Source organism: Chiloscyllium punctatum, chromosome 18 (genome assembly GCF_047496795.1).
Source record: "Chiloscyllium punctatum isolate Juve2018m chromosome 18, sChiPun1.3, whole genome shotgun sequence".
Taxonomy (NCBI): domain Eukaryota; kingdom Metazoa; phylum Chordata; class Chondrichthyes; order Orectolobiformes; family Hemiscylliidae; genus Chiloscyllium; species Chiloscyllium punctatum.
In genome coordinates, this window is record NC_092756.1 from 67,910,286 (window position 1) to 67,937,476 (window position 27,191).

The 27,191-nt window shown below is 43.3% G+C and overlaps 1 protein-coding gene across 4 annotated transcripts in view; it reads right to left on the reverse strand.

Annotated features, from left to right (window-relative positions):
• Nucleotides 1-15,237: 15,237 nt before the first annotated feature.
• The window catches only part of LOC140489161 (ATP-sensitive inward rectifier potassium channel 12-like), a 45,719-nt gene continuing 33,765 nt past the window's right edge, over nt 15,238-27,191 (reverse strand). The window contains exons 1-2 of one of the 4 annotated variants that reach the window (XM_072588390.1): nt 25,884-25,997; nt 15,238-22,617 (exon numbers count right to left, since the gene is read on the reverse strand). In XM_072588390.1, coding sequence (XP_072444491.1) covers nt 21,221-22,519 — 1,299 coding nt within the window. In that variant the 5' untranslated portion in view covers nt 22,520-22,617; nt 25,884-25,997 and the 3' untranslated portion in view covers nt 15,238-21,220. Of the gene's footprint in view, nt 22,618-23,530; nt 23,652-25,883; nt 25,998-27,191 lie in introns of those variants that run through there. The other 3 variants (XM_072588391.1, XM_072588389.1, XM_072588393.1) reach the window with 3 other exon arrangements.

Here is a 27,191-nt window from a genome sequence, read left to right on the forward strand (position 1 = left end):
GCGGGTACATAGATCCCTTAAAATGGCCACCCAAGTGGACAGGGTTGTTAAGAAAACATATGGTGTTTTGGCTTTCATTAACAGGGGGATTGAGTTTAAGAGTCGTGAGATCTTGTTGCAGCTCTATAAAACTTTGGTTAGACTGCACTTGGAATACCGTGTCCAGTTCTGGTTGCCCTATTATAGGAAAGATGTGGATGCTTTGGAGAGGGTTCAGAGGAGGTTTACCAGGATGCTGCCTGGACTGGAGGGCTTATCTTATGAAGAGAGGTTGACTGAGCTCGGACCTTTTTCATTGGAGAAAAGGAGGAGGAGAGGGGACCTAATTGAGGTATACAAAATAATGAGAGGCATAGATAGAGTCGATAGCCAGAGACTATTTCCCAGGGCAGAAATGACTTACATGAGGGGTCATAGTTTTAAGCAGGTTGGAGGAAAGTATAGAGGAGATGTTGGAGGTGGGTTCTTTACACAGAGAGTTGAGAGAGCATGGAATGCATTGCCAGCAGCAGCTGTGGAAGCAAGGTCATTGGGGACATTTAAGAGACTACTGGACATGCATATGGTCACAGAAATTTGAGCGTGCATACATGAGGATCAGTGGTCAGCACAACATCGTGGGCTGAAGGGCCTGTTCTGTGCTGTACTGTTCTATGTTCTACTACTCAGGTCTGTGTAGTGCCTACAAGAATCTGCACTAGGGTTCCTCACTGCTGCCGAATACGTTCAAGCTGCGGACAAGTTCTAAGTAAAAAGAAAAAAACAAGAAAAGAAAGAAAGAAAGAAAACTGGTCGGAGTGGAGGAGCCCTGGCTCAAGAGGCCTACTCTGCCGCCATCTTGACATTTGCATGTTGGCCAGGAAGCAATTCCATGATTCTGCATGGCCCGCCCAGTGCCATTTGCCTAAAGGCAAAAATAGAGGCAAAAATTAGAAGGCTGGAATGTGAGGGAATCATTAAATCAGTCCAGTTTGCAGAATGGGCTGCAGCTGTCATACCAATTGTGGAACCTGATGGTCAGTTCCCCTTTGTGGGGATTTTAAACCATAAGACCATGCGCCATAGGAGCAGAAATTAGGCCATTCAACCCATTGAGTCTGCTCCACCATTCAATTATGACTAATAAGTTTCTCAACCCCATTCTCCCGCTTTCTTCCTGTAACCCTTGATCCCCTTTGCAATCAAGAACCTATCTATCTCCATATACTCAATGACCTGGCCTCCACAGCTTTTCTTGGCATAGGTTGACTACTCTCTGGCTGAAGAGGTTTCTCCTTATCTCTGTTGTAAAAGGTCTTCCCTTTACACCAAGGCTGTCCTTTGAATCCTAGTCTCCCCTACAAATGGAAACATCATTTACTCTGTCCGGCGCATTCAGTATTCTATAAGTTTCAGTTAGATCCCTCCTCATCCTTCTAAACTCCTTTGAGTATAGACCTAGAGTCCCGAAATGTTCCTAATATGTTACACTGTTCATTCCTAGGACCATTCTCGTGAATCTCCTCTGAACGTGCGCCAGGGCCAGTACATCCTTCCTGAGATATGGGGCTCAAAACTGCGCAAAATACTCCAAATGTGGCCTGACCAGAGCCTTATAGAGCCTGAGAAGTACATCCCTGCTTTTATATTCAAGTCCTTTCAAACTAAATGCCATCGTTGCAATTGCCTTCCTAACTATGACTCAACCTGCAGGTTTACCTTGAGAGAGTCCTGAACTAAAACTCCAAAGTTTCTTTGCACTTCTACGTCATACAAACAGTAAACCACTTTTTGCAGCTGGATAAATACCCAATCCCTCGCACAGAGGATTTATACACAAATCTGGCAGGGGGGCTATCCTTCATGAAACTGGACATGAGTCATGTATACTTGCAATTATGGTTCTATGAGGATTCCAAGGGGTGTGTTACAATTAATAGCCAGAAGGGTTTGTATCAACATACAAGATTGTCGTTTGGGTTATCATCAGCCTGTGCCATTTTTCAGTGGATGATGAAGAACATTTTGCAAGGCCTACCATTTATCTAGATGACATTGCTAATAGCAGGAAGACAAATAAGGAGCACTTACAGAACTTTGACAAAGTCCTTAGACATTTCTCCCAGGTGGGTATACACCTTAGAAGGGAAAAATGTGTTTTCCAGACACAGGAAGTGATCTACTTGGGCTACAGCATCAACAAGACCGGGTTACACCTGTTGAAACATAAATTGAGGGCAATCAACGGTGCACTGACTCCCACGTCTACACGAGAGCTTAGGCCTTTCCTTGGGCTGGTGAACTATTGCAGAAAGTTCATACATAACCTGGCCTCCATCTTGACACCTTTGCATTAACTCCTCAAAAAGGGCCAGCCTTGGAAATGCTCACGTAACTCAGCCATAGCCTTCAGTAAAGTGAAGAAGCAGCTTTCATCCTCCAAGGTGTTGGCACACTATGTCAGATCTAATATTGACATCTGCTGCCTCCCTAAAAGGCATCAGGGTAGTATTAACCCCATAGGTGGCCCAATGGAGAAGAGCACCCAATAGTCTATACATCCAGGACTTTGGCTATGCAGAGCGAAAATACGTTCAGGTAGAGAAGGAAGGTTTGGCAGTCATATTTGGAGTCAGGAAGTTCTGTCAGTACCATTATAGATGTAAATTTGTAATGATGACGCACCACAGACCCATACCAGGTCTGCTTAAAGAGGACAAGGCAATGCTTCAGGCTGAATTCTGCAGTGGGTTTTAATACTAAATGCATATAATTACAAGTTGGAACATTGTCCAGGAGGCCAAGCAACAAATGCAGGTGAATTGAGCCGCCTCCCACTGGCAAATGAACCACCAGTTGTACTGTCACTGGAAGACTCCATAAAGATGTTACATTTTTTTGGATACACTTCTGGAGTCACAGTTAACAGTGTGAGACTTTGGACACAGAAAGATCTGGTCCTGGCAAAACTGAAACAGCTGGTGCTAATGGGGGAAACCAAAGGGCCATCACAACCACAACTGAAATCTGTTTGGACACAGAGAGACCAGATCACAGTAGAGGGAGGCATATTATTATGGGGAGCAAGAGCGATTGTCCTGAGCAAAGGTCACTGCTAAATGCTGGCTGAACTCCACCAGGGTCATCCAGGGCCTCCAAAATGGCGATGTTGGCGAGGTATTATGTCCAGTGGCTGGGATTATATGGAGACATAGCCACATGGATGGGGCAGTGCCCAAAGAACCAACAAGGACCAAAATTACTGTCAGCAACTCTCTGACATTCATGGGAATGTCTGGGTAAATCCCGGACTCAGTTACACGTCAACTATGCAGGTTTTTTCATTGGCTCAATGTTCTTAGTCACTGTAGATGCCCACTCGAAATGGTTGAATGTGCATGGATTTCATTAATCAAATATGAGGACAACGCTAGAAAAACTGTATGCATCATCTGCAGTACACAGACTCCTGGAAGTCTTGGTCACAGATGTAGGAGGAAGAGAGTGGAGTGAATATCTCCCAACATGCTCTGGTTGCAAGAGTCCACCCTTTTTCAGCAGGAGATTTAAGTATTTCCTTAATTCAGCTGGGATTTGGCAAACAAGGACAGCTCCATGTCATCTATCATCCAATGACCTGGCAGAAAGAGCTGCCCAAACTTTGAAGGTAGGCTTGAAGAAACAGCCTCCAGCTTTACTGAATATCTATCTGTCCAGGTTTTGATAGTGGAACTGCCATTCATGCATCTCCTGGGAAAGCTCCAGCAGAGTTGCTAATGGGGAGAAGACTTTGCACCAGGTTAAATTCGATCTTCCCAAACTTGGGAGGAGAGGATGAAATGGTATCAGAAATGCCAGTGCTGGACACCAGACTCCACCAAGCAAGGCAGTCAGTTTATTTGGGGGATGATGTTTACTGCAGGAACCACAGAAATCCCCCTGCATGGGTAAGAGGCATGGTCAACATAAGGTCAGCACTAGTGATGTATAAAGTTCGGGTAGGAGCGATGGTTATGGACAAGCAAGTGGACTATGTGAAAGCCATGAACTCGCAGACAGTGTGGGAGCAAAATGTGCCCTGCTCCTCGGAATAGTTAGAAAAGCTGTCAGAACCTGTGGGTTCTCCCTTTCCATGAATCTGAGGTAGATGCAACTGATCTTGTATTGAAGAAGAGAGTGACTTTCCCCCAAGATGCTCTGGGCACAAGAGGCAAGCTACTATGTTACACGCTGCCCATATCCTCCACGGAGTCATAGGAACCTGACCCAGTGCTAAAATGCTGCAGGAGGTACGACAAGAAAAAGGACCAACCTACATCCTTTGACTCAAAGGAGGAACGTTGTAGTAATTGTAACAAGGTCAGTCAGCTGGGTCTCATAGAATGTAAGTCCCCTGAGTGGGGCTGTTCATCTCATCCAATTGGAGTCCTGACTGACAGATAAAATAGAGGTGTGTCAAACATTCTGACACCCCGAGAGCTGGCTCTGAGGGAACTAGAGCAGTGTCAAGGACTTTCCACATGAAAATTGGAGAGTACAGATTAGCTAGGAAGGATTTAAAGAGAGAGTTAAGAGGAACAAGGGGAGGACCTGAGCAGTCTTTATCAAATAGTATAAAGGAGAGCCCTAAAATTTTCTATAGGTATGTGAGGACTGAAAGGATAGCTAGGGTAAGAATAAGGTCAGTCAAAGACAGAAGTGGGAAGTTGTATGTGGACCCTGTGGAGATCTAAGAGGTGCTAAATGAATATTTCTCATCTGTTTTCAATCAGGAAAAGGAGAATATTGTAGAGGAGAAGACTGAAATATGGGCTGTTAGACGAGAAAAAATTGAGGAGGAGGTGTTATCAATTCTAGAAGGTGTGAAAGTAGATAAGTCCCCAGGGCCGGATAAGATTTATCCAAGGATTCCCTGGGAAGCAAGGGAAGAAATGGCGGAGCCTTTGGCTTTGATTTTTGAGTCGTCATTGTCTAGAGGTTTAGTACCAGAGGACTGGAGGATTGCAAATGTTCAAGAAGAGCAGTACAGATGACCCAGGTAATTATAGACCAGTGAGCCTTGCGCCTGTTGTAGGAAAAGTTTTGGAAAGAATTATAAGAAATAGGACTTCTAATCATCTAGCAAGCAGCAATTTGATTAGAGATGGTCTACATGGGGATCCAAGATGGCGGCGACCCAGCAAGTCTGAGTCTATAGTGCTCTTCCCAAGACTTGGGTAAAGTGGGTCACCCACCCCCACCACACTCACCAAATCATTCATAATAGCTGTCAAATTTAAATAGTTGCTTAGTATTACATTTAAATCATCTAATATTTAGTAAAAATGACCAAAGGGAAGGGAGCCCGCAGCTCTCAGCAAGCAGGACCCCCTCCCCCATTCTCTCCCTCTTCAGCTGCAGCAGAGACGTCCACAGCCGCCCCGGGGGACTTACCGACAGTAACAAGCCTTGTGGAGATGATCTCCAAACTGGACGCGAAGATCGACGCTTTTATCGAGGAGTCCCGAAATCGATGGGACTCACTCTCGGCCGCGCTGCAGAAGCACGACTGAGACATCCAGGAAATCGAGCGCCGAGTCGGAGGGGCGGAGTTAAAGGCCACGACCTCCGAAACTACAGCGCAATCGACCGTGGATCGGGTCCGGACTCTCGAACAGCGAGTCCGGACCTTAGAGAATCACATTGACAACCTCGACAATCGAGGTCGTCGAAAAAATATTCGTTTGCTGGGCCTTCCGGAATGGGAAAAGGAAGGCCAGCTTACAGCATTCCTGGAGCAGTGGCTGCCACAGCTTTTAATTCTGGAAGCTGGATCAGGCCAGGTAAGGGTGGAATGGGCCTACTGGGTCGCAATACGCGGGCCCGGCTCGAACCAGCGCCCACGCCCGGTCCTGTTCCGGCTGCAGAGCTATAGGGAGAGGCAGAAACTCCTAGAAGCTTCTAGAAATCTTGGAAAAGACCCCCGAGCTATGATCTATAAAGGATCCAAGATCATGTTATTCCAGGACTTTTCCCCAGCTCTGGTCCAAAAGAGGAAGGCATTCAACGAGGTGACGAAGCGTTTAAGGGACTTAAATATTCAGTACTTCTTAGGCTACCCAGCGACGCTACGCTTTAACCATGAAGGTTCCGTATATAACTTTGGATCACCAGAAAAGGCTAAGGAATTCTTGGACTCTCTTAGATAAACTGTAAGAGATAATGGATGTTGGTTTGCCTTTCCCCCCACTTTGGTCTATATCCCCCCCCTTTTTCTTTTTTCTTACCTTACTGTTTAATATTATCATGGGGGGTGGGGAGAGGGATTTGATTTTCTTCCCCCCACCCAAACCCCTTGGGGTTGTTTTCTTTTATTATTTTGTGTATATATGTGGGTATGTATATATATGTATATATGTTGCTGGGGCGTTTAGTTAATGTTGGTGGGGGGAGGTGGTTACCTTATTCTATTTTACCTCTGTCTTTAGGAGCGGGATTGTTTCTCCCTTGTTATTTTGTATTATTATATTTAATTATTTTTGTTGAGTTTGTAATTTTATAGTTATATATTTATATATGGTATTAACATTACCAAATATATCCAGGTGTTGGTGTGGGCGGGGGTAGGGTGCTCACTGTTAACTCTAGCTTTGTATTATATCTGAATTCTCCTCATTTTATTGAGGAGCGCCTGGGACAAGGGTGGGGCATTGGGTGGGAGAGGATATGATGGACTTTTGGAGAGGAAGTGACACCCCCTGGGAACAAGGGGGAAAATCTCCACTTAGGTACGTTTTATTTTTTTTTTATTTAGAAATAGTTTTTTATTATACTATTGTGAGTGTATTAGAGAGCCTTTATTTTTGTAAATTTTATATGCTCTATGCTCGGGATGTTCTAGATAGGGTTTCCCCTCCCGAGGGGTCTCGGATTTGCCCAGGATACACACCTGTCGGATAAAGAACACTTGAAATTACGACAGGGTGGATTTGATCAGGCCTTTTTTTCTTCTTTTAGCTCAAGAAGCAGGGGAGTTGTTATTCTTGTTCGGAAGAATTTCCCTTTCAAAATCCTAAATCAGATAAAAGACGAATCTGGACGATATATTTTGATCAAAGCCCTCATAAATGGAGAGGAATATGGGATTTTAAATCTGTACTGCCCCCCCGGCACACCCCTTTAAATTTATAACAGAAGCTTTTTCAAAATTGATGGCTTTTGGTGCCCATCATACAATTATAAGGGGAGACTTTAATTGTATTATGGATCCGGAAATAGATAGGATTCCCAAGAGTCCTGGAGGAGTATCTCCCAGATCTAGACAATTGGTGGATCTGAACAAAGAATTAGGATTAGTAGATGTATGGAGATGTCTTCATCCACAGGGCAGAGATTTTTCTTTTTATTCCAATCCACATAAATGCCATACCAGAATTGATATGTTTTTTGCCCCCTCAATTTTTTTAAATTCCATACCATCCTGTAAAATAGGTAGTATAGCAATTTCCGACCACGCTGCTGTATATATTTGAAAACTAAGGCGAGGAACAATGGGACATCCCCTCGGCATTGGCGTATGGACCCCTCCCCAATGAAAGATAGTAAATTTGTAAAGTACTTCTCTCAAGAATTTAAAACTTTTTTAGAAATTAATTCAGGTACGGCTAGCAACCCATCAATGATGTGGGAGACCATCAAAGCTTACACGCGAGGTTTGATCATCTCCTGTTCAGCGACCCAGAAAAACTTGAAGGGAGAACAACAGCGTCTGCTCGAAGCTCGCTTAAAAGCAGCTGAAACAGCATACATTGATAGACCGTCTATTATTAAATTGCAAAGGATTACGGCTCTTAGGACAGCTCTAAATACTACGCTTACTCAAACGGCTAAGAGAGAAATATTATTTACAAAACAAAGGTTATATGAATATGGCGACAAACCGGGTAGATACTTAGCATTTCTTGCAAAGAAAAAAAAGGCCCCTCAGACTATTACGTCTATCAAGGAAAGTACAGGTATTTTGACTCATGATCATAAAAAGATTAATGCGATCTTTAGAGAATTTTATTCTGAGTTATATAAATCGCAGGATTGTGAAGATAGGACTAGGAGGATGCAGTCATTTTTTAAAAATTTGACCTTTCCGGGCCTAACTCCGGAACAGGTATCGGTCCTAAATGCTCCTCTAACAGTCCAAGAAATACTTGATGCAATTAGGCAACTTCAGAGCGGTAAGGCACCGGGCCCAGATGGTTTTCAAGCTGAATTCTATAAAGAATTTACAGAAATATTGGCTGGTCCACTTATGGACATGTATAACTATGCATATAGTCAGGGCTGTCTCCCGCCTTCGCTGAAAGAGGCAAATATCTCTCTTATCCTTAAAAAAGGAAAGGATCCAGAAGATTGTGCGTCATACAGACCAATATCCTTGCTAAATGTAGATTTTAAAATCCTTTCTAAATTGTTAGCACTAAGACTAGAAAGGGTACTGCCACATATTATAAAGGAGGATCAGACGGGGTTTATTAAGGACCGTAGATCATCCAATAATATTAGAAGGGTTTTGAATATGATTCAAGCCTGCCATCAGGGAAAGATACCAGGAGTAATAGTTTCATTAGACGCGGAAAAGGCATTTGATAGGGTTGAATGGTCATATTTGTTTTACACATTGGAAAGGTTTGGCGTTGGACAGGTGTTTACCAAATGGGTCTCAACATTGTCTTGTGATCCCAAAGCAGTTGTGGTTACCAATGGATTAGGTTCAGATAGCTTCAGTGTGGGTAGGGGCTGCCGTCAGGGATGTCCTCTCTCGCCATTGTTATTTACGCTAATGATTGAACCACTAGCAGAAGCTATACGGGCTGATCCTAATATAACGGCTCCGAGGATTGGTACAGGTAAACATAAAATTACCCTTTATGCAGATGATGTTCTTTTATTCCTCAGTAATCCTCTGATGTCCGTACCTCGCCTAATCCAAGTTATTAATACATTTAGTGCATTCTCAGGCTATAAAATTAATTTTTCAAAATTGGAGGCTTTGCCAATGGGTGGCCTTGCTATGACACCTCACTTAGTGGACGGATCCCCTTTTCCCTTTCGTTGGTCCCTGGAGGGCTTCTTATATTTAGGCATTTTCATTACCCCAGTATTTGGTCAGTTGTATAAGGCTAATTTTGTGCATTTACTGGAAAGGATAAGGCAGGACCTCCAGCGATGGGGAGACCTTCCAATTTCCTGGTTGGGTAGAATAGCACTAATTAAAATGAATGTTCTGCCCCGTCTCCTATACCCTATGAGGATGCTTCCGGTGATGCTGTCGAGGATGGCTCTACGTAAATTATATAGCTGGCTGGGTTCCTTTATCTGGAATCATAGATGGCCCCTCATTAAGCTGAAGAAGCTACAGCTTCCACTGACAAGGGGAGGACTGGACTTCCCAGATTTTAGGAAATGTCAGTTAAGTTCCCTATTAAGTCACATAGCTGATTGGGTCTTGTCTGATCCACAATCAATCTGGTTGGACATCGAGGCCTCTCAAGTAAAATACCCACTTATTAACCTCTTATTTTCAGACAAGAGGAAAATCATTACAGATCACTGTAAAAACCCTTTAATACTAAACACAATTAAGGCTTGGAATATAATGCGGCAAAATGAGGTTAATTCACATAAAACATCCCCCTATGCACCGATCGTGGGAGCATGGGGATTCCAACCGGGGTTTACAGATGCCACTTTTAAACTCTGGAGATCCAGGGGTATCTCATGTCTAGGGGTCCTATTTAAAGAAGGGGTCCTGATGTCTTTTGAACAGCTGCGTAAGAAATTCGGATTACATAATGGAGACCTCTTTCGATACTTCCAAATTCGAGACTATATACAGAAGAAGACTACGTTATTAGATAATCTTTATAAATCAGATAGAGAATGTAATGTCCTACTACCAGTGGGGGTATCCTTCGTCAGTACTATTTATCATTTACTACATGATAAAGTATCGGGAGATATGGACAATCTGCTTAAAACATGGGATCAGGATTTGGGACTAGAAATCTCTATAGAAACGTGGAATGATATTTGGGAAAATGCTAGAAGAATTACTATCTGTAACAGAACCCAGGCTATCCAGGTGAGGATACTTCATAGGGCCCATATAGCACCGGTTCGATTGGCAAAATTTATGGCAGGAGCATCTCCAATGTGTCCCAAATGCAAAATAGAGGTGGGCACTCTTGTACATTGCCTATGGACCTGTCATAAGATCCGTAGATATTGGACTAAAGTAGAAAGTACCCTGACAGAAATTTTAGGAACGGAAATTAAAGTGAACCCTGTATCTCTCCTTTTGGGCTTTTTGAACTTTCCCTCCCTGGACAAACAGGAAGTAAGTTAGCCACCAGGATACACGAACACCAGCTAGCCACAAAAACACACGACCCTCTCTCCCTCATAGCCCTACACACGGATGAAAAAAAATACTATTTCGACTTGGACAACGCATCTCTCCTGGGACAGGCTAAGCAAAGACATGCCAGAGAATTCCTAGAGGCCTGGCACTCCAACCACAACGCCATAAACAAGCACATAGATCTAGATGCTATCTATCAACCCCTCAGAAAATGAACAGGAAATGACATCAGCACAAACCCTAGGAACCCCATTCAGGAGAAAGATATAAATAGAAAGCAGGAGACAACAGCTTCGCTTCACTTGGAGGTCGCCACTGATGATGTTACCTAGCCAGGTAATGAAACGTCTGGATATCAAACCTACAGCTCAGCGAGCAAACCTACACCCTAAATTTAAGACAGATTTCAAAGGCAGGTTCTTTACTCAGAGAGTGGTAAGGGTGTGGAATGCCCTGCCTGCCAATGTAGTTAACTCAGCCACATTAGGGAGATTTAAACAATCCTTGGATAAGCACATGGATGATGACGGGAAAGAGTAGGGGAATGGGCTTAGATTAGTTGACAGGTCGGCACAACATTGAGGGCTGAAGGGCCTGTTCTGCAAGGCTGTAATGATACAGGAGCTGAGTGGCTCTGGAGGAACCCAAACTGGGTGTTAGTGAGCAGGTTTTGTAAAATAAATACCACTTTATGACACTTTCCATCACTTTGCTGAAAGGGACAGTAATTGGTCAGGTTTGATTTGTCCTTTTTTACCGACAGGATATATTCGAGCAATTGTCTACTGTCAGGAAGATGCCAGTTTTGTAGCTGTAATGGAATAGCTTAGCTACAAGTACAGCATGTTCTGGAGCACAAGTCATACAGGGACAGGCCCTTCGGCCCATGATGCTGTACCAAACACGACATTAAGCTAAACTAATTCCCTCAGCACCCCCATGGTCCATATCCCTCCATTCCTTGCTTATTCATGTGATTATCTAAAGCCCCTTAAACACCCCTGTCATATCTGCCTCCACCACTACCCACATTCCAGACTCCTATTGCTCTCTGTGTAAAAAAAAAACTTGTCCCTCACATCTCCTTTGAACTTTCCCCTCTCGTACTTTAAATGCATGCCCTCTGGTATTCGACATTTCAACTCTGGGGAAAAGAATTCTGTCAACCCTATCTATGAGCTTATGAAACTGCACTTAAAGAAAGCTAACTTTGATGGTATCAGACATCTTTTGGCTAGGATAAGCTGGCCAAGGATACTTAAGGAGTTGACAGCAGATAGTCAATGACAGAAATTTAAAGAACACATTGATGAACTTCAAAAACTGTATATCCTTGTCTGGCGTAAAAGTAAAATAGGGAAGATGGATCAACCATGGCTAACAAGGGAAATCAGGCAAGCAGCAAACCTGAGGACTGATCGAAATGTAAAATTCAGCAGAGGAGGACAAAGGGTTTAATTCAGAAGGGGAAAATAGAATACAAAAGTAAGTCTGTGAAAACCATAAAAACTGCCTGCAACAGCTTCTGAAGATATATGAAGAGAAAAAAACTGGTGAAGACAAATATTGGTGCCTTGCAGTTAGATTCAGGTGAATTGAGAATAGACAACAAAGAGATGGCAGACCAGTTGAACAAATGCTTTGGATCTTTCTTCACTAAGGAGATCACAAATAACCTTCTGGAAATGCTCGGGGACAGAGGATCAACCATGAAAGAGGAACTGATGGAATCCTTCTTAGTCAAGATATGGTGTTGGGATTAAAACCCAATAAGTCCCCTGGGTTTGATGCTCTGCACCCCAGAGTACTTAAGGAAGTGGTCCTCTAAATAGGTGATCATTTTCCAGCATTCTGTAGCTTCTGGAAGAGTACCAATGGATAGCTAGTGTAACACCACTTTTTCAGAAAGGAGGGAGAAAACGGAATGACTGATCAGTCGGCTTAACATCAGTGGTCTGGAAAATGCTACAATCAATTATTAACTGAGCAGTTGGAAAGCAATTGCAGAATCAGTCCGAGTCAGCATGGATTCACTAAAGGAAAATCGTGCTTGACAAATCTTCTGGATATTTTTGAGGATGTGACTGGAAGAGTGGACAAGGGCAAATCAGTGGATATTGTGTATCTGAACTTTCAAGAGATTTGTAAGCAAAATTAAAGCCCATGGTATCAGAGGTAATGTATTAATGTGGATAGAGAACTGGTTAGCAGACAGGAAGTAGATAATTGGAATAAAGGGGTCCTTTTCAGAAGAAGGGCTCATGCCCGAAACGTCGATTCTCCTGTTCCTTGGATGCTGCCTGACCTGCTGCGCTTTTCCAGCAACACATTTTTAGCTCTGATCTCCAGCATCTGCAGTCCTCACTTTCTCCGAGAAGATTTTAACCTACTGCAAATCCTCTTGCAAGGATGCCTTCCTTGAAGAAGCTCTCTTCCTCCCTCTCCTCCCTACCTTTTATCTTAGCCTGCTTGGCACACTCTCCTCATTCCTGAAGAAGGGCTCATGCCCTAAACGTCGATTCTCCCGCTCCTTGGATGCTGCCTGACCTGCTGCGCTTTTCCAGCAACACATTTTCAGCTCTGATCTCCAGCATCTGCAGTCCTCACTTTCTCCTTTTCAGAAAGGCAGGCTTTTCTGAAGTGGGGTGCTGCAGGGCTCAGAGCAGGGACCCCAGCTGTTCACAATATACATTAACCATTTGGATAAAGGAATTGAATGCAATATCTCCAAGTTTGCAGATGACACTAAGCTGGGTGGCAGGGTGTGCTGTGAGGAGGATGCTAAGAGGCTGCAGGGTGACTTGGACAGACTGGCTGAGTGGGCAAATACTTGGCAAATGCAATACAATGTGGATAAATATGAGGTTATCACTTTGGTGGCAAAAACAGGAAGGCAGATTATTATCTGAATGGTGGCTGTTTCTCATAGAAACATATAATATCCTGATGGGACTGGTCAGGCTAGATGTGGAAAGAATGTTCCTGACTCTAGGGAAGTCAGAACTAGGGGTCACAGTCTAAGAATAAGGGGTTAGCTGTTCAGGATTGAAATGAGGAAGAATTTATTCACTCAGAGAGTTGGGAATCACTCAGAGGTTGGGGACCTCTGGAGGAGGCCAAGGATAGATCATCCACGCAGCATTTTTGGCTGAAGTTTGTTACCAGTGCCTAAGCCTCACCTTGTGCACCGATGTGCTGGGCTGCCCCATTGTTGAGATTGTGGATATTTGTGGAGCTGCCTCCTCCACTGAGTTGTTTAATTATCCACCACCCTAAACAAATGAGTATGGCAAGACTGCAGAGCTTAGTTCTGATCTGTTAGTGTGGAATCACTTAGCTCCGTCTATTATTTGCTGTTTTTGCTGTTTGGCACACAAATAGGATTTCGCTGCTCCTTGGATGCTGCCTGAACTGCTGTGCTCTTCCAGCGCCACTAATCCGGAATCTGGTTTCCAGCATCTGCAGTCATTGTTTTTACCTCACAAATAGTCCTGTTTTGTTGCTTCATCAGGTTGACACCTCATTTTTAGTTATGCCTGGAGCTGCTCCTAACATGCCTTCCTGTAGTCTTTATTGATCTCCTGGCTTGATGGTAATGGCTATTCCAGGCCATGTCAAGCTGTAGTTTGAACATGTCACAGGTGCATAGATACCTGAAACTTGCCACCCAGGTTAATAGGGTTGTCAAGAAGGCATACAGTGTATTAGCTTTTATTAATAGAGGGATTGAGTCTCAGAGCCATGTTGCAGCTGTACAAAACTCTGGTGAGGCCACACTTAGAGTATTGCATGCACTTCTGGTCACTGTATTATAGGAAGGATGAGGAAGCTTTGGAAAGGGTTCAGAAGAGATTTACTAGGATGTTGCCTGGTAAGGAGGGAGGGTCTTATGAGGAAAGGCTGAGGGACTTGAGGCTGTTTTCATTAGAGAGAAGAAGGTTGAGAGGTGACTTAATTGAGACATATAAGATAATCAGAGGGTTAGATAGGGTGGACAGGGAGAACCATGTTCCTCAGATGGTGATGGCCAGCACGAGGGGACATAGCTTTAAATTGAGGGGTGATAGACATAAAACAAGATGGCAGAGGTAGTTTCTTTACTCATCGTAGGGGCATAGAACACACTGCCTGCAACAGTAATAGACTCGTCAACTTTAAGGGCATTTAAATGGTCTTTGGATAAACGTGGATGAAAATTGAATTGTTTAGGTTGGATAGTCTTCAGATTGGTTTCACGGGTCGGTGCAACATCAAGGGCTGAAGGGACTGTAATGTATTGTAATGTTCTATGTTCTCTGACTATGTGTGCCCTTACTATTTCTGGTCCTTTTATCAGACTTTGCAGCAACAACTGAGCAACTTATTCTGCTATTTGAGTGGACCACAGTGCGGTCACAAAAGGGCAGACCAAGTTTCCAGACAGGCCATTTACAACAATGGACAATGGTTTCATGATCACCATTAGATGAGCTTTGTCACCAGTCCAGTGACAATACCACCACACCCTTCCCTCCTCCCCTTACAGACCTAAAACAAACACAGAGAATGCTGGAGAAACTCAGCAGGACTAGCAGCAGTTTGTGGAGACAGAAATAGAGTTATCGTCTGGAGTCCAGTATGACCAGTCTACAGAACCGAGTGGCATTTCTATGTAGTACATCATTAGTTATGGGACCAGGGTAAAGAGGTTGGAGGTGATAACAGGGTCAGGAGCAGCTAGAGGCACCTGATACGAGCTGACTGGACAAATAGAGGAACAGATTGATCTTTGACCTTTCAGTGACAATTCATCAGCAGCAAATGAAGGTCAGCATAAAGTATGAAAGAGAGATAAACAAGACAATCTTTATTCGAATCAGGGTTTTATTTGCTAAACAGTATTTATGATCGCAAGTGTATATTTTCATGTACATGAAGACAGTGAGTCCCCTCATCCAACTTTCATAACCACAGTTAGTGATTTTCAGACAACACTAAAATTTGTCCAAAAATTAAGATAGTAAAGGGGTGCACTTAAATGTAAAAAGATTGACCTCTGCAAAGAAGTCACACAATGACAAGTAGCTTCAAAATTACATTAATTTAGTCATTCATGTTCACAAGTCCAACACAAAATATACTTCTCCTCCATAGTGAAGTTATTAAAGCAATAAAGGATTCCCATAAAGAATGCAGCACAAAGGCCAGTCAGCCCATTATGACTGTACTAGTCAGTTGGTATCTCATTACTAACACTGCTCTGCCCTTTCCTCATTGTTGTGTATTTTTCCTTCTGCTGGTCTTTTTATCTAATTCCCTTTCAAATCTGTTTTCACTGTCCTTTCAGGCACCACATTTTAAATCATGACAACTCGCACAAAACAAAATCCTAATTTCCTTTATCCCGATCATTGATAATCACCAGTGAAGCTCCTCCACAGCCTGTCCCGAGGCCTTGTCACACTTCATCATCATTGGCAATAGAGCAGCAAGAATGATTCCAAGCCTCAGAGTTGCTGGACTGCGGGTCCTCGACCTATGACTTTAAAGCAGTAATTGGCCTTTTGACATCCTTAAAACAATAATGTTGCATTGTGGTGATATCAGTTTAAATGGAAACATGCGAATGAACAAGTAACTGGGAGCACATGTAACTAGCAACCACTGTCAATCTATCCTGCAGCATGCAATATAAAGGAAGGCAGTTGAGTTTTTGTGAGGTGATATTTGCTGAACCTTTACAATAAGTTTACATGCTAAGCAATGCTGAAACAGACCTTCAACTCAACTGAACAAACATCCAGATGATTGTATCTGTGTGAAACTGGAACATTTTATGTGTAAACACAAAGTAACAGCAGTATCACCTCTCAGTCGCTGACTGGTCACCAGTTATTGCCCATCCTTAATTACCCTTATGAAGGCGGTGGTGAGCTGCCTTCTTGAATTGCTGCAGTCCACATGCTGTAGGTTGACCCACAATGGTATTTGAGAGGAGATTCCAGAATTTTGACCCTGAAGGAACAGCCTTACTTTTCCAAATCAGGATGTTGGGTGGCCAGGAAGTCAACTTGCAGATGATTGTCTTCCCATGTTTCTGCTGCCATTGTTCTTTGAGATGAAAGGTGGAAAAGTGTGCAGCTGAAACAGCACAATAGATCAGGGAGCATCTAAGGAGCAGGAGAGGCGCCGTTTCGGGCATAATTCCTGGTGAAGGGCTTGTGCTCGAAATATCGACTCTCCTGCTCCTTGGATGCTGACTGACCAAGTGTGATTTTCCAGTGCCACACTTTCCAATTCTGAACTGCAGTCATCACTTTCTCCTTCTTCTAGATGAAAGCAGTTTAAGTTTTGAAGGTGTGACCTCAGGAGTCTTGGTGAATTTCTGCAGTGCATCTTGTAGATAGTACACAGTGCTGCTATTGTGCATCTGTAGTGGAGGGAGGGGATGCCTGGGAATGTGGTGCCAATCAAGCAGGCTGCTTTGTCCTGGATGGTGTCAAGTTTCTTGATTATTGTTGGAGCTGCATCCAGCCAGATAAGTAAGGAATACTCCATTACACTCCTGACTTGTACCTCGTAGATCATGGACAGGCTTTGCGGAGTCAGGAAGTGAGGTACTCACTGCAGATGTCATTTTAAATTGTGTGAGAGTAAAAATAAACTGAAGACAGGGCCGGTCTTCATTTTCTAGAGAGTATTGAGACTTCTGGATGATGTACAAGTTGCTGGACAAGGTTTTGACTGTGGGAGAGATTGTGTGATATAAACAGTTTCATATGGACGCTACCATATGGACAGTATTTGGTTTTACAGAGAATTCTTCTTCCAGTTAATCTCCTGGGATGCCTTTGATTTCCTGAAAGGATTTGGGAGAATTTTTCCGAATTGTTTTTAATTTATTGACAGTGGGTTTTTCTGTCTAGTTCTGGGGGGAGCAGGGAGAAAGCTTTTCGTCATGATTATCTGACCACCACAGTTTGGCAGTCTTGGTTGAGCTCATCTCTACTCGCACTTCAGTGTTTGTACAGATTGATCCTGTTAGCAATGAGTGTGAGGTTCTTGGCTAACATAGCTTCTTGGAACTTGATACTGGCAGAGGCAGACCAGGATTTCATATTGCAGAGGCAAACAAGATGGTTGCCATATGAAGTACTACTCCAATTTCTTTTTCTTGCAGCTCCCTCTCCTGGTACTTTCTGTATAGCAGCTTTCAGAGAGCATGATATAAAATTGCATTTCAGAATAGCACAACATGATATCAAATGGGTCTGACACAGAAAGGGACTGACTACGAGACAGCAGTTAAACAGTGATCACAGAGAACCAGAATGCCGCAGAAGGAGACAAATCTCCCTGAACTATACCAGACGCTTTTGACATAGACTTTAACAGAAGGTTGTCTACAAAAAAAACTTGTTTTAGTATGTGAACTTTATATTCTGTCCATAGATCAGAGACCCAGCTCAACCTCCTTGTAAATATCCAACAGAGTTTTGTTACAGGGTCAGTTAAATAGGAAAAAATGTTCAAAAATAGAAAGTGAAAGTAGCAGGTATTATGTTAGGAGAATTTACAGAAACTCCAGTCAACTATTTCCAGTCATTCCCATGTTGTCCTGTTAATTCCTGCTATGCCCCTGTGCTAAGTAATTCCTGCTCTGATCATTGATAATCACAGAACCATTGAGTCATACAGCATAGAAACAGACCCTTTGGTCCAAGCAGTCAGTGCCAAACATAATCTCAAACTAAACTGGTCCCTGCACTTAGCCCTCCAAACATTTCTTGTGCATTCACTTATTAGATTAGATGACTTAATGTGGAAACAGGCCCTTCGGCCCAACAAGTCCACACCAACCCTCCGAAGAGTAACCCACCCAGACCCATTTCCCCTCTAACACTATGGGCAATTTAGCATGGCCAATCTACCTGACCTGTCCATGTTTTCCTGACCTGTCCATGTTTTGGACTGTGGGAGGAAACCGGAGCAATCCTACGCAGACATGGAGAGAATGTGCAAACTCCACACAGAGGGTTGCCCGAGGCTGGAATCGAACCTGGGACCCTGGTGCTGTGAGGCAGCAGTGCTCACCACTGAGCCACTGTGCCGCCCTAAATGCTTTTTAAACATTGTTAGTATACTTGCATTCATCACTTCCTCTGTAAGTTCACTTCACACAAGAACCACTCCCTATGTGAAAAAATTGCCCCCATGTCTTTTTTAAATCTTTATCCTCTCACCTTCAAATTATGCTTCCAGTCTTGAAATTCCCCATCCCAGGGAAAAGACACCTGCTGTTCACTTATCTTTGCTCCTCATGATTTTATAAACCTCTATAAGATCACTTCTCAACCTTGTACGCTCCAGTGAAAAAGGTCCCAGCCTATCCAGCCTCTCCTTATACCTCGAACCCTCCATTCCTGGCAACATCCTGTTGAATCTCTTCTGAGCCCTCTTCAGCTTAATAATATCCTTCCCATGACAGGGAGACCAGAACTGGACACAATACTCCAGAAGAGGCCTCACCAATGTCCTGTACAACCTCAACATAATGTCCCAACTCCTATGCTCCAAAGTCTGAGCAATAAATTTCAAATAATTATGTACCCGAACTCCTGGGCCTCTCTGATCTACAACACTACCCAAAGCTCTACTTTTAATTATGTAAGCCCTGCTGTTGTATTACCAAAATTCAATACCTCACATTTATCCAAACTAAATTCCATCTGCCACTTTTCAGCCTATTGACCCAAATGATCAAGGTCTCTTTGTAATCTTAGATAACCTTCTTCAGAGTGTCTGCTATAACACCAATCCTGATGTCATCTGCAAAATTACTAATCATGCTTTCTCTATTCTCATCTTAATCAATTATATAAATGACAAACAAAAGTGGACCCAACACCAATCCCTGTGGAACACAGGCTTCCAGTCTGAAAAACAACCCTCCACCATCATTCTCTGTCTCCTCCCTTTAGCTAATTTTATATCCAATTGGCAAACTCATCCTGAATCCTATGTGATCTAACTTTACTAATTATTCTATCATGCACAACCTTGTCAAAGGCTTTACTAAAGTTTATTTATTGACTTATTTTATTTAGATTAGATTCCCTACGGTGCGGAAACAGGCCCTTTGGCCCAACCTGTCCACACCGACCCTCTGAAGAGCAACCACCCAGACCCATTTACCCCTGACTAATGTACCTAACACTATGGGCAATTTAGCATGGCCAATTCACCTAACCTGCACATCTTTGGACTGTTGGAGGAAACCGGAGCACCTGAAGGAAGCCCACGCAGACACGGGGAGAATGTGCAAACTCCACACAAACAGTAACCCAAGATGGGAATCAAACCTGGGTCCCTGACGTTGTGAGGCAGCAGTGCTAACCACTGAGTCACCGTGCTGCCCCATTCCTACTCCTGCCATGTCTAGATATTCTATAGATCTGTTGCAGATGCAATGATAGATGGTTTGGAAGGTCAGCATGGCACTTGAACATGGAGATGGTGGCAATGTCACTGGACTAGTATTCCACAGCCCCAGGCTAATATTCTGTGACAGGGATTCAAACCTAATAACAGTAGATGGTGAAATTTGAATTCTGAAATTTAAATCTAGTGTAGCCTGTTGGGTAACGATGCAAACCCCAAATGGAAAGTCTCCCTTCCTCACATGATCTCACCATGAGGACTGATGTACGGTTGTTTGTATTAATTTACTGACCCTGCAATTTGCTCAATCTAGGGATTTGTGCCAAAACTGGGAGAGCTGTTCCACAGATAAATCAAGCTGCTGACGTGCCCATAGAATCATGTCCTCCATTGTGTTACTACTTTGCTGTATGGGTGAACAAACTTTCTGTTTTTGACAGTTGGCAGAGGTTGAACAAACTTTCTGTTAGTTAGTAGTTTGTGAAGGGTTGTTTGTCACTAAATATAAATGAGAGCTATATCATTAGAAACAGTTGGGAGAGAAATTGAGATCTTAAATGTTGTTTGAAATGTGCAATTGGAATAAATCGGCAATGTTTCTGAGATGGCTTTATGATTTGGGGAAGATGGCTTTTGAGGAAGCAGTAACTGATATTTTAATCTAGTCAGATTAAGCCACATTTAATTCTACAACATGAACTGGATAAAGAATTTCAGAATTCCCCCAAGCTGAAGTACATGTTAAACAGAACTTCTATACCATTGCTTTAGAAATGCTGAAGAAATAGGTGTGAGCATCCTTTAAGCAGGAGTTGTTGATGGGCTGGACACTTCCACCAGACATCAGAACAATGGCTCATGTTAGTAGTTCCTCCACAGAGAATAAATGCACTAACCCCCATTGGTTTTAAGCAGCTTTAGTTTTGGAAAGATTAATTCCCCGGATTAAATATGAACATCCAAGACTATATCATTTGGCTGCATTATTTACAAAGCAGGATGAGAAAAAGAACCCTTCAAACATTCTGTAAATGTTTTTTGATTAAAGCAAGTTTTTAATCTCATCCAAACAATCTATTTACTGCAGAAAGGTTGACTGGAGCCTGACTTTTAAAACTTTATCTGTCATAGTCAACAGGAATGAATGTACAGAACTTCTCTGCAGTGTTTTTAAAGTGAGCATGCTTGCCTCATATTGTGAATCTTTCATTACAATGAATTCAAACAGACAGGAGAGCGAAGAACAGCTTGAGCTCAAATCCTTCCTGTCATGTTTCCTGCATTCGAATTATTGATTGTGAAACGAGCTCCTTGATGCATTGGCAGCGTCTGCAGGTCACAATGTTCAATGAGTGACCTGTATTTTATTTCAAATCCTGCAGAGCATCTAAGATTTTTTTAAACTCAGTAATGGCACCTTTGAGATTAAATTTCAGACTCTCTTTGGTAAGCAAGACTGTCCAATGGGATGGTAGATTGTAGCCGGTCAAATTCGAATTGGTTGTCCACATCCAGAATGCGGTTTGCCTGTTCCTCCTCCTCCTCTTCCCGACTCAACAGTGCTAGCTCATTCTCATAACAAAAGGAATTGTTGCCTGGCACCATCGAAAATGAATTGTTCACCAGATCTTTGGCACTGCACCTGGGGGTTGTGGGCACTTCGTAAGTCTTATGGAACCGTGAGTAATCTACTTTGTAGTGGTTCTTTTCCTCAAAGAGCACAGGCTCAAATCGATGGCTCCAAAGGATCTCATTAGCCAAGTAAGAACTTCGTGCTTGTGTTGTCATCGCTGTGGCTTCCACCATCCCCTCCAAAATGACAACAATTTCAAAATCTTCAGTCTCTAGATCTTGCTTACTAATCCCATAAAGAGGGCTCTCCTCATCAATTTCATGGACTATAATTATCGGGGACACAAGAAAGATGCGATCAAATCCGACATCATAACCAACGTTAAGATCTTTTTGTTCGAGAGGGAGATACTCCCCTTCTGTGGTGACATGAGGTTTAATCAGCTGGGCCCTGACATGAGCTTCCACAATATGACTTTTTCGGAGATTACCCACTCGCCACATCAGACATAATTTGCCATCTCTTATCGATATTACAGCATTATGGCTGAACAGTAGAGTTTGGGCCCTTTTCTTTGGCCGTGCCATCTTTGCCATGATGGTGCCAATCATAAAAGAGTCAATAATGCAGCCAATGATGGATTGGACTACAACCATGAAGACAGCAGCTGGGCATTCTTCAGTGACACAACGGAAGCCATAGCCAATGGTAGTCTGTGTCTCAATGGAAAACAGAAAGGCTGCTACAAAGCCATTAACTTGCATGATGCATGGTCTGAAGTTTTCCTCATGCTTTGACTTGTCCAGGTCTCCGTGCATCATGGCAATGAACCAGAATGCAAAACCAAAGGCCAACCAGGAAATCAGGAAGGCAGTGGAGAAGATCATGAGCATGTACCTCCACCGAGTGTCCACACAGGTTGTAAAGATATCAGCCATGTACCTCTCCGACTTGCCACTCATGTTGCTGAAGTAGATGTTACACTGACCATTCTTCTTTACAAAACGGTTGCGGCATTTACGATGCGTTTGGATCTTGCCATTATCCTGCTCGTTGGCAGCTGATGAGATGCTGAGTTTGTCACCATCTTTGTCGGATGACACCATGTTGTACTGGTTGGCCCGTACTGAACCCATTGCTGTGATGATCATGAGTCTTTGGAGAGAAGGCTGGATGGAAGTTTTCTGAAAAACGTTCCAGAAACTTCTCAAATCCCTAATCCCATGGATTAGCCATGAACTAGTGCAATCTGGAAAGACAAAAGAAGTATCACTATTTAATTTTAATTCTATCTTGCCTTAATCATAGTAATCACCTACGCACATACACACATACCACATCCACTATAGCTATTGAACGAACTATATCTCTCTACCCCATCTATACAGCATACCCCTCACACCACACACACCATTCTTATCACATCCATCAAAATGTGACAGATACCCAGGCAAGAGGGGTTAAAATCTGATGCATTCATGCAAATTGTATCCCAAATGAATTCTGAAATCACTACTCTCTCCTACCTGGGCACAATCACACTCTCTCTGTCCTCCCTGAATCCAATTACACTCTTCCTGTCCTCCCTCAGCCCTGTCACGCTCTTCTTCTCTCCCTCTTCTCCCTCTACACTGTCACACTGTCCCTCTCTCCCTGTCCTCCCTGGCCAATGTCACACTCTCCCATTTCTTTTCCTTTTCCATCTCTCTCTTTCACTATGCACTACCACAAGAAGCACCCATAGATATTTCCACAGGTTTCCCTGGTAACAGGGAGGTAATTTATGGGATTCAGTGCCTGTTACAATTAGTACAGACTCAATCACACAGGCACTTTAGCAGATCAAATTATGACTATTATTTTTAAAGCAAGAGTGTCTTGTTTGCAAAAGAATTGGAGAGTACCAAAAATAGACTGGTTTTAAAGTCTCATTTACTAAAAGGAGGAAATCTAGAAACATATCTCTGAAATATTCTGCCAAAGAGACAACAGCAAAAATGACGAGTTCCAACAGAAGATAAATCAATTGTAAGAAAGCTCAGTCTGAACAGATAAATAAAGAGGTAGCATAGAGAGCGGGAGTTACTGGAAGATACAGGACGATGGCTGTGCCCTAGATTCCACACACTCACTGCTTTACAAAACCACACTGCTGCGTTTACCTGCTCCGCCTGTGTCCTTCCCTACAATTACCTCAAAAGATGGAAACAAGGACACGTCAACTCCACTTCCTTTCCAGATTTTCCAAATACCATTCACAACATTGCAGACAAGCCCCAGATTAGTCAGCAGTTTGAAGTCTCAGATTGACAGTGTCAGAGAATACATTTTAATTGGTTTATACAAGGAGCCTGTCAGAGGCTCAAATATCTGCTGCTCCCTCTCCTTATGCTCTGTTCATTTCTCTCTCTCCTCTGTCCTCTCTCTCCTCTGTTCTCACACACTCACTCTCTCCTTGTTCTGTTCCTCACCCTTTCCTCACTCTGTTTATCTCTCCCATTTCCTCACACTCTCCCTCTTCTCACTCTGTTTATTTCTCTCTCTCTCCTCACACTATCACTCTCTCCCCGTCTGCTCACACTCCTCCCTCTCTCCTCACGCTCTCCCTCTTTCATTACTCTCAGTTCATCTTTCCATCACCCTTCAATCTCTGTTCTTCTCCATCTCTCCTCATTCTGTTCATCTCTCCATCTCTCTTCACATTCTCCTCCTCTCTCCTCATACTCTCATCCTCCCCCTCTCCACACAGATTTCTTTCACCTTCTATCTCTTTCTGCTCCCTTCCTTCTCCTATTCTCCTCCTTTATCTTATTTCATGCGTTTTGATCTTTTTTCTCACTCCTTCCACTTTGGTTCTAAAAAGGAAATATTGCAGTGTGTTCTAATCAATGCAAAACTGGAAACAGTGAAGAGCCAGTGACTGGAAGGTCTGGGTCTGGGATGGCACAGTGGCTCAGTAGATAGCACTACTGCCTCACAGTGCCAGGGTTCGATTCCAGCCTCAGACTGTCTGTGTGGAATTTACACATTCTCCCCGTGTGTGTGGGTTTCCTCTGGCTGCTCTGCTTTCCTTCCAGAGTCCAAAGATGGATTGGTCTTGCTAAATTACCCCATTGTGTCTGGCTAAATACAGGGTTACAGGGATTGGGTGGGGTGAGTCTAGGTGGGATGCTCTTCGAAGAGATGATGTGGACTCAATGGGTCAAATGCCCTGATTCCACACTGTATGGATTGTATGAACATTCAATGATATGGATTAGTGGTGCTGGAAGAGCACAGCAGTTCAGGCAGCATTCAATGATATGGGACAAGCTGTAGGAAATTGGGATTAGTGCACACTTAGTAATAGTTATTGTTTGCGCAGACTCAATGGGCTGAAGGGCCTTTCTGTACTGGGATGACTCTATGTTGGGTTGGGGGAGTTTAAGGCCCAGGCAGCATTATCAAAACATTTGAGTGAGGATGCTGTGGAATGAGAGGAGAAAATGTCTAACATGGGCAGTAGGAGATTAGTACACTTCCCACCTGTTTAACTGCTCATGGGATGTAGCTCTCACTGTCAATTACACTTATTATCTGGCCTTAGTTGGCCTTGAATGGCCTCCTCCTGCTCCTACAAATTTTGACAAAAGTTAGGCTAAGTATGCAAATAAGTATCAAAAACCAAAATATAAGTAAGGAAAATGAAACGCCATTAAACGTACATTCTACCCTGTTCAGTCTATAGCGCAAGGCTGTTGCAGAATGCAGATATGTCAGTGACCAGGAGAGTCCAGTGATGAGCACTTCCACAGAAAATGGAAGGGAAATGGAAGGGGGGGTTTTGGGCTCTGTATGTTAGGCGAAAGTAAAGAGTGAAGCTAGGGAACAAGGAGGTTTGTGAGAGAAATACAGCTGGCATTTGGAGAGAAAGGGTGGCAGCTAAGAGAACAGAAATATTAACCTCTTTGAAGAGGTTTCCCAAAGACTCCATCCCCCAACACCCCATGTTCAGTGATTCACGTACACGCACATCGAGATCCCTCTGAAAGTGAACAGGTTTCTGTTCCTCATGGTGTAAAAAGTATTCTACCTTTTATTTTTCTACCAAAGTGAATCACTTCACACTTCATTGTGTACCATCTGTTCTTATCCATTTCTTTAATCTGTATTAAAGCAGCACACTTGGACACATTCTGCACTATTCATTCGGTTATGTCATTGATCGAGACTCTTAGTACCTGAAGGCCTAACACTGCTCTGGTAGCTCATAGTCACAGGCTGACAACCCAGGAAGGAGCCTTTAATTCCTCCTCTCTGTTTTATCCATTAACTAGTCCTCATGCCAAGCTAATATATTACTGCCAATCTCATGAGCCCTAATCTTGGGTGACAGCCTTTTGAGTGGCCTCTAATTGACTGCTTTTTGAAATTCCAAAAACATCAGCTCATTAATAGCAGCATGAGAGAATACAAAGGTACATCCTCTGAATTTTGATGAACTCTGATGAAATTTCTACTGGACAGGTTAAGTACCTCAAATGCTACAGTGACGTTGTTCCTTGCCAATCGTAAACGTTGACATGTTCCACCCTTCAATCCTCAATCTTCACCATTATTCCCCATATGCTCTTCAGCACACAAAGCTCACCTGAACTGCCAATTATCCTCCCAACACACATTCAAAGGAGACAAGAGAGACCAGCCCACATTTATAAATGGCCTTCAGCCACTTGGATTAATCTCCTCATAATCCTACTATGAGGAGATTAAATTATAAAAAGAATTGAGGTTATATCAAACTCTTAATACTGACGAGGTCACTAAGGATGGTGTAAATTAGATATTAACAAAGGAATGAGAATCAGAAGGGCACTAAAACCTGGAGAGACAGGAAAAGATGAAGAGAAAGGTCAAAAGGAAGAACAGAAAAATAGCTGAAGAACAGAGATTCAATAGAAACAAAAATTGCCAGTGGTTCTTGGACAGTCGCAGACTCACACTCAGTCTTGGACAGTTGCAGTCTCACACTCAGTCACTCACTGTCGCAGACTCACACTCAGTCTTGGACAGTTGCAGTCTCACACTCAGTCACTCACTGTCGCAGACTCACACTCAGTCTTGGACAGTTGCAGTCTCACACTCAGTCACTCGCTGCTGCAAACTAACACACAGACACTCGCAGACTCACACTCAGTCTCTCACTGTCGCAGACTCACAATCAGTCTCTCACTGTCACAGACTCACACTCAATCACAGACACACTCAGTCTCTCACTATCGCAGACTCACACTCAGTCTCTCACTGTCACAGACTCACACTCAGACAGTCACAGACTCACATTCAGTCTCTCACTGTCACAGACACACTCAGTCAAAAACTCACACTCAGTCTCTCACTGTCACAGACTCACATTCTGTCACAGACACACTCAGTCTCTCACTATCGCAGACTCACACTCAGTCTCTCACTGTCACAGACTCACACTCAGTCAAAAACTCACACTCAGTCTCTCACTGTCTCAGACTCACATTCAGACAGTCACAAACTCACACTCAGTCTCTCATTGTCGCAGACTTACACTCAGTCTTGGACAGTTGCAGGCTCACACTCAGTCTCTCACTGTTGCAGACTCACACTCAGTCACAAACTCACACTCAGTCTCCCACTGTCACAGACTCAGATTAAGACAGTCACAAACTCACACTCAGTCTCTCACTGTTGCAGACTCACACTCAGACAGTCGCACACTCACACTCAGTCTCTCACTGTCACAGGCTCACACTCAGTCTCTCACTGACACAGACTCACACTCAGTCTCGGACAGTCGCAGACTCACACTCA